Source organism: Genypterus blacodes, unplaced genomic scaffold (assembly GCF_046128005.1).
Source record: "Genypterus blacodes isolate CSIRO-AG114 ecotype Tasmania unplaced genomic scaffold, CSIRO-AGI_Gbla_v1 ptg000037l_1, whole genome shotgun sequence".
NCBI classification, from domain to species: Eukaryota; Metazoa; Chordata; class Actinopteri; order Ophidiiformes; family Ophidiidae; genus Genypterus; species Genypterus blacodes.
Window position 1 is genome coordinate 2,047,354 of NW_027466850.1, and position 7,498 is coordinate 2,054,851.

Genomic DNA, 7,498 nt, shown 5'->3' on the forward strand with positions numbered 1-7,498 from the left:
CTCATTCTGAAATGACAGGAGCGGCTGTGATTGGCTGAACATATCTTCCTGTTTGCTGATTGGCCAGTCACAGACCCGCCCTCGCCCCTAGACGGAAGTTTCATTTTGCAGGGGGAAACATTCTTAGTGACATTGTTATAATTATTACAATAGATTATTACAATAGACGAGCTTATTTTCTTCTGTTTGCACATTTTCTGTAAAACATGATAAATTTTATCAAGTTATCCTTTAACTTCAGCAACGATTTGACAATAGGTGGAAATTTCGCCATCAAAAACCACCTCCCTGCCCCGCGAGTAGATGGTGTAATCCGGGTTGTACTCCTGTCGAATCCGATCTTTACGCTTGCCTGTATTTTATCGGCAATCGACCCATGTGTGAACTGAGAGGTTATTAGGCCTGAAAAGCGGTGTATTCGCTCATTTTCCTCTCAGTTTTCCGTAGCATCCTTCCGCAGAAACATGTTGCGTGTGCGGGCGACCCTGGGTCAGTCCTGGAGGGGGTAGGTACCAATGTTTTACATGAGCGGACACGAGACTGTCTCACCTTCACTCTGACTTCTACTAAATGTCACTTAAAGATCACTTGTCCGACCTCAATACGCAGTTGTCCGGTCCTGATCGATGTTCGATTGTGTCTTCTTAAGTAGCCTGGGTAGTAATCGCTAACTATGTGGCTAATCTGGTTCTACTAAGTGAATTGCCTCGTGTTATGTAATGACACTTAGTAAACAAGTGCACTCTAAAGGCGAATAGCTGCTTAAGCTTATTCATGCTCCATATGATGTAAACACATTATAAAAGTGTTTCCAGTTTATTTTAATATCGCCGTACTTAAATAGTTATATTATTGCAGCAGTATGCGGACGTGCAGGTTTGTAAAGTGCAGCTGGGAATGTCAAGTTTTCATTGATTATATTTATGGATTTCTTAGCCTATAGAAAATCAATGCCTGACAGATGTGGAATGCAGCAGAATGACATGCAGCTGTATAAACCAGCACACCCCTTTATGATCTAGATGTTTATTAGCTTTATCTGTTGGTGGCTACAGTATAGAAACAAAACAGCTCAGTGTGCAGCCGGATGAGAGCCGTGTTTATATACAGGGAAGTTTGGGTGAATTCAAAAGAAAATGTCTCTGAGTACGTGTGTCCTGCATCTGTCTGGCTGTCTCACTCTCACCCTCTCTCTCTCAGCCCTGTGACCTTCAGTTCTGTAAGTTTAGACTGGAGTAGTTAATCATATATGTGAGAGTTGAGGGCACCAGTCTCTCTCTGGGTGGGAAGCAACTTTAGAGAAAAGCTCAATAAAGTTGAATATTATAAGCTGTTAAATGCTTATATCTGATATTGCGCAACTGCCAGACTCACTCTTGTGATTCTAGTTCCATGCTTTACCTGCTAAACGGCTACTAAATGATAATAAACCATGTACTTGATCCTGTTTGTCTCTCCGTGGAAAGGATTAATGTAATGTGTAACTTGCTATCTGTCTGTCACTAAGCAGGACAAATAAATTGCAAAAAAGGTTCATGTGGCTGGCAAGAAAGTCGAGTTCAAACCAGTTTTGGGAGCTTCTGACTATTCATTAAAAGATTGTGACATCCTCTCACCAGGGCCAGAGCAAACTGAATTAAAGACCAGATCAGGTCAGAGGCAGCTTCTGATCTCAGGGAATAGAAATGGTAACTAATGGCTACAGATCTGTGATGTTTGAGTCCCTGAAGATACATTGTTGTGTTTTAAGGTTCAAGACCTTCCAATGTGCAGCCGTACACGTGAAGAACGAGCCGATTCTCGGGTTCAATGAGGGGAGTCCAGAGAGGGCAGAGCTCCTGAAGGTCGGGACCATTATCCATATCAACACACAATCGCAACTCACAAATGTTTACGTCAATTAACGGTCCTTACACCTGCAGAACCTGAGTCAAAGTCCTGTGCCTCCATCTTGTTTCGGTTTAGGCTTTGGAGGATGTGAAGGGTAAGACCGAGGAGATCCCCTGTGTGGTTGGAGATGAACATGTGTGGACCAAAGACATCCGATATCAGTTATCAGTGAGTGGAGCAAACAGCATGTTCTGTTGTCTCTGTCAACTATTGCTCCATATGGTGCACAGATATGAAAGCTGGGAGACTGAACATCTCACCGCCGGAGTCACCAGAGAAACATGCAGCACATTTATATACTTCAAACTGCCTCTTGACTAGAATCATCAGCTTGTTTAATCTAGTAACCGTCACTCATATTGTCCTTTTTTTGTTTATTTCAAAGCCTTTCAATCACTCGCATAAGGTGGCAAAGTTCTGTTATGCTGACAAGGTGAGTGGGACTGAGTGAGGTTTTGAATTTATGATCTGTGTTCTCCAGTAAATACAAATAGAAACCTTTAACCTGTGTTGGATGTGATTGGTGCAGGAGCTGATCAACAAAGCCATCCTGGCGTCTGTTGGCGCTCGGAGAGAGTGGGACCTGAAGCCCGTCCAGGACCGAGCCCAGATCCTCTTCAAGGCAGCAGATGTCATCGGTGGACCCAAGAGAGCTGAGATCTTGGCCAAGACCATGATTGGACAGGTAGAGTGAGGCTCCTCTATAGTAGTGTCGTAGTCGGGCGAATGTGATGAACTCTTCTGTTTTGGTTTGGCATAAAGAATCCCTCACTAAGGAGAATTTGAATTTACAGGATATGAGATCATGTCTTGTTCTTTGCCTGATTCAGTAATGATATTGACTTTTGTCTCAATTCATATTGAATGTTTATCTGTGTATTCCAGGCTAAGACAGTTGTACAGGCAGAGATCGACGCTGCTGCAGAGTTGATCGACTTCTTCAGATTCAACGCCAAACACGCCATCGAGCTGGAAGACCAGCAACCGCTAGACGCAGAAGGAAGTACGAACACGATGCTCTATCGCGGGTTGGAGGTGAGAATGTCTCACAATTGTTGTTACGCGTCTCAATCCTGTATGTGTCGTCTAATTTTGCTCACTGTGCTGTTGCTCAAAGCCTCTTCTTCTTTATTATTCATTTTCCTGTAGGGGTTTGTAGCAGCAGTGGCCCCTTTTAACTTCACTGCTATTGGTGGAAATCTAGCAGGTACCCCGGCTGTGATGGTAAGTAGTGTCTCTGTCAGAATCCCTTCATGTGTTTGTGCAGCTTTCATTGAACGATCGATGGGTGATAGTGTTTGTCTGGAATCTTAAGGTCTTTGATGGGGTTTCATTCCTCCTCCTGCTTTGTTCCTGCTCTCCTTCAGGGTAACGTGGTGCTATGGAAGCCCAGTGACACCGCCATGTCTGCCAGCTATGCTGTCTATAAGGTCCTGCGTGAGTGCGGCCTGCCCCCCAACATCATCCAGTTTCTGCCAGCTGATGGACCCGTGTTTGGAGATGCCATTACCTCCTCTGAACACCTGGCAGGCATCAACTTCACCGGCAGCGTCCCGTAATGTCTTGTTTTTTTATTCTTTACATGAGTTTAAAAATAGTAGTGTTGTTTCTGTGATTTCACACACTGATGTTGTTTTTGTAGGACCTTCAAGCGCCTTTGGAAGCAGGTCGCCCAGAACCTGGACATCTACAGGAACTTCCCACGGGTGGGAGGAGGTGAGGATCAACATGATACTGTGGTGTTGCCAAACAGGAAGTCATCTAGTGAATAGTTTTTTTTCTTGCACTACAAACATCCATATCTGATCAAAACTTTGTATTACTAAGTTTTACAGAAGTAGGACCAGATTGCGGTTTTTACCTGCTGCTCTATTTTCTTCTAGCCTCAGCATTGTTATGTATTTCTGTGGCGTATTGATAATGACTTTTCATGATTTCAGAGTGCGGCGGGAAGAATTTCCACTTTGTTCACAAGACGGCAGATGTTGAAAGTGTGGTGAACGGGACGATTCGTTCAGCGTTTGAGTATGGAGGTCAGAAGTGCTCAGCGTGCTCCAGGATGTACGTACCAGACACCCTGTGGGCCCAGATCAAAGACGGGCTTCTGGCTATCCACAAGCAGATCAAACTGGGAGATGTGAGTCTGAGGATCTGTCAACTAAAGAAAAATAAGAAGTTAATCCACATGTGTACTGATTTTCCTTTCCTTTTATCAGCCTGTTGAAGACTTTAGCACCTTTTTCTCAGCTGTGATAGACGACAAGGTACAGTTCTCACTTTGCTATTGCTATCAATTTTTTTTTTAATTTCTTTGTGTTAATTATTTGTGACTTCCTGTAATTCTCCTGTTGCTTCTTTCCATTTCTCCTTCAGTCATTTGGCCGGATAAAGAAGTGGCTCGATCACGCCAAGTCCTCCCCCAATCTAACCGTCGTTGCAGGGGGCAACTGCGATGACAGCAAGGGCTACTATGTGGAGCCCACCATCATCCAGACCAAAGACCCACGGGACCCCATCATGAATGAGGTAGCAGACGCCACATTCTGACCAATATCTACATGCTTAGAGATGTTTAATCTTTGGATAGATAAGTGATAACATGTGCCACATAGAGAAATACTTCAGTTCCATCAATTACCTGAGATTTCCTATATGGAAATGTAATGATAATATATGCAGCTGTAGATGGGGGGGCGGGGCAGGGAGCAATAACTGGGTTTGACTCCTTTTCCCACCATAAGTGCAGAGGATCATCTACATAAACACAGCTCACAAAAAGCCCCCCAGTGTTTGGTTAACTAAGCTGCCTCGCACTGTGTTTCACGCCCTGAACACACAGCCTGTTGTTATAGTGATAATTGGGATTGTGGCTCTGCTGATCTCCTGCATTCAGCTGTTGTCTCATTCAATGATAACGAATGAGTGATTTTAGTGTCTTAATAGAATATTTACTGAGGTTTTGGGGCTCTCTGTGACATGAATGGTGACACCTTGTATGTTTTCCGCAGGAAATCTTCGGGCCTGTCCTGTCGGTTTATGTTTACCCAGAGAACGACTACAAGGACGTGCTGCAGCTGATTGACAGCACCTCCCCCTACGCCCTGACCGGAGCTGTGTACGCTCAGGACAAGTAAGACGTCTTTATCAAGATTTATGGAATTAGATCCTGCTGATAATATGAGGGATTCCATTGTTCATTCATTTGATTCTTACTTGACTCCCTCTTCTTCATATATGAGATGGAGATGGGTTATCCGCTGTGATATTCTCCACCTTGTGCCCTGTTAAAGACACTAAATAAGCATTGTTTGATGTTCCAGGAACGTTATTCATGAGGCAGCCAAAACCTTGAGAAACGCTGCAGGGAACTACTATGTAAACGACAAGTCCACTGGCTCCATTGTTGCCCAGCAGCCATTTGGTGGCGCCAGAGCCTCAGGTAAGAGTGCTCACAAGGTCTGAGGAGATTTGAGTTCCATGTAAGCAGATGAATATTGCAGGTTTATCCACTTTTATTTGTGATTGGAGAGCTGAATTCCTCAGATAGGCTTTTGATAACAACTCTTTTATGCTTTTAGATAAACACATTCCAGAAATGTATCGTATAAAACCACAACCTTCTCCTCTTTCTGAAGGAACTAACGACAAGCCTGGAGGTCAACATTACGTCTTGAGGTGGACGTCACCGCAGGTAGTCAAGGAGACCCACGTCCCCCTCAAAGAGTGGAAGTACCCCTACATGGGTTGAGAAGGGCTGAAGTACTGTAGCCTGGTCCTGATGCTTCTGATCGTCCATTTCTGACCCACTGACTACTGTGAAATGAAACCTCAATCTGAATGCAGCTGCCCGCCGCCGTCTTCCCTCTGAAATCAACTTGCACTGATCCGCGACAATGAATGAAATGTAATGCTTGAAATGGGAGCCATCCAAAAGCGCCCCCTACTGGCGCTGGTTTCAGCAGAATCCACACTTTGTTGTCCTGAACAGAATAGTGTGAAAGACGTCCACCCACATCTCAGCCTATCACCACCTAGCTCCCCTACTGATATCTACTACTGATACCTTCAGAGTTTGAAATCCCTGGACTGTCAATTCCCCTCCAATTTTATTAGTCGTGAGGTTTGAAAAGAAGTTTATTTTGGCCACGTAGCCCAATTTTGTTTTATTATTATCTGAACCAAACTGAAAAAGCTAATGTAGCTCAGCACAACATGGAAAGTGTTCAACTATGTATGAGTATGTTACATCTAATATTTTATTTCTCTGTCAATGTCTGGTTCTCATACCAAGGAAACTAATATTAGAATTTATTTAATTGATCATTTGTTTAACGTGTTCAAAGCTCTCTGTGTCTTGTTTGTTTTCTGGAGTGTTGGGAGTTGAAATCCCTTTTTATACTGAAACAGTTGCACTCAGTGTGCAGAGGACATCTGGACTGACAGGATCCTCACTGGAACAAAGTATTGGCAAGTACTTTTTTACCAGCAGGTTGTTGAACATGTTGGAGCACCAAATTTTACCTGAGCAGCTCAAGTTATTAATACTAGAGCAAAGCACCGCCTGCTAACATGAACCCTCCTCACATTCATCGACAACATCCCGTAACTTCCCCTGTGACATCATTCATGATTGTCAAAGTTGTGTGTGTGAGTGTGTGTTTCAATGATGCCATTAACAAGTGTGACATCATTCATGATTCCACTCATGTCGCCCATCTCCTACTACTACTGTAATGTGTTTCTGCAAATAAAACAAAGTAAAATGTGAACAAAGTACTAGAAAGAAAGATAAGATGCTCTATTTGATGACTTGAGATTTTATTCTGAACTTGAGTATGTTGAGTGCTGTGACTCTAGCTGTCTACTGCTTCAAGCTTGATTCAGGTTTTCAGGTTGATTGGATACTCCAATCATAATCATCCCCCTCTGTGCTGTCTCTTGTGAAATTCACAGTTTTAAGGTTCAGATCACTTCATCCATAATGAATTTCTGCTGTTTTGCCTTTTATCAGTTGTGGCAATTTATTTTCTCCAAACCTCTGCTTTCTTGTAACATTATCCAGAATGTGCCTACTTGCGAAACTGTAAATTGAAGAGAGTTAATTTTTGACATTAGATATAAAAGTATTACTATCAACATCTGGGTTTGTGTTTTTCTGCTTTACCTTGTTTACATTGTGCTACTTCCTCGTAACATCAGGAGGTCTGGACTCTTTTTCTGTGCGGCTGTGACACCAGGTCTGGACAGGGCAGGTGGTCTTGGCATCGTCTAGCTGTCAAAGTACAAATCTCTTGTTAGGATGTCTCTCACACAAACACAAGCACAGTCGCACACTCCATGTCCCTCTCTTGTCCAAACAAAGTCTTAAAGAAGTCACACACAGTAAACACAAACAGTTTAAGAGACTGAAAGACACAATGTGCTCTCAAGGGTATGGATGGTTTTCTTTTTTCCCCCATTCATTTGTGTCTCTCATCACATCCCTGATACCTTAACTCTGGATATCAGATATTGAGTACAGACCTTATTTGTTTAAAATGACAAATATTGAAGAGTTCTGAAATCCTAAAATGGTCCATAGTCCTTATTTGCATTTGCACAAAGGAGC

The 7,498-nt window shown here is 43.1% G+C and overlaps 1 protein-coding gene across 1 annotated transcript; it reads left to right on the forward strand.

The window, feature by feature from the left end:
- The first annotated feature begins 367 nt into the window (after window positions 1-367).
- Window positions 368-7,028, forward strand: aldh4a1 (aldehyde dehydrogenase 4 family, member A1). Its single transcript, XM_076147270.1, has 15 exons — window positions 368-505; window positions 1,751-1,844; window positions 1,966-2,058; window positions 2,276-2,323; window positions 2,420-2,575; window positions 2,776-2,925; window positions 3,040-3,114; window positions 3,258-3,445; window positions 3,533-3,606; window positions 3,831-4,027; window positions 4,107-4,154; window positions 4,264-4,416; window positions 4,899-5,020; window positions 5,211-5,329; window positions 5,526-7,028. The coding sequence occupies exons 1-15, from the start codon at window positions 465-467 to the stop codon at window positions 5,636-5,638; spliced, it is 1,671 nt and encodes a 556-aa protein (XP_076003385.1). The 5' UTR covers window positions 368-464; the 3' UTR covers window positions 5,639-7,028.
- The last annotated feature ends 470 nt before the right edge of the window (window positions 7,029-7,498 follow it).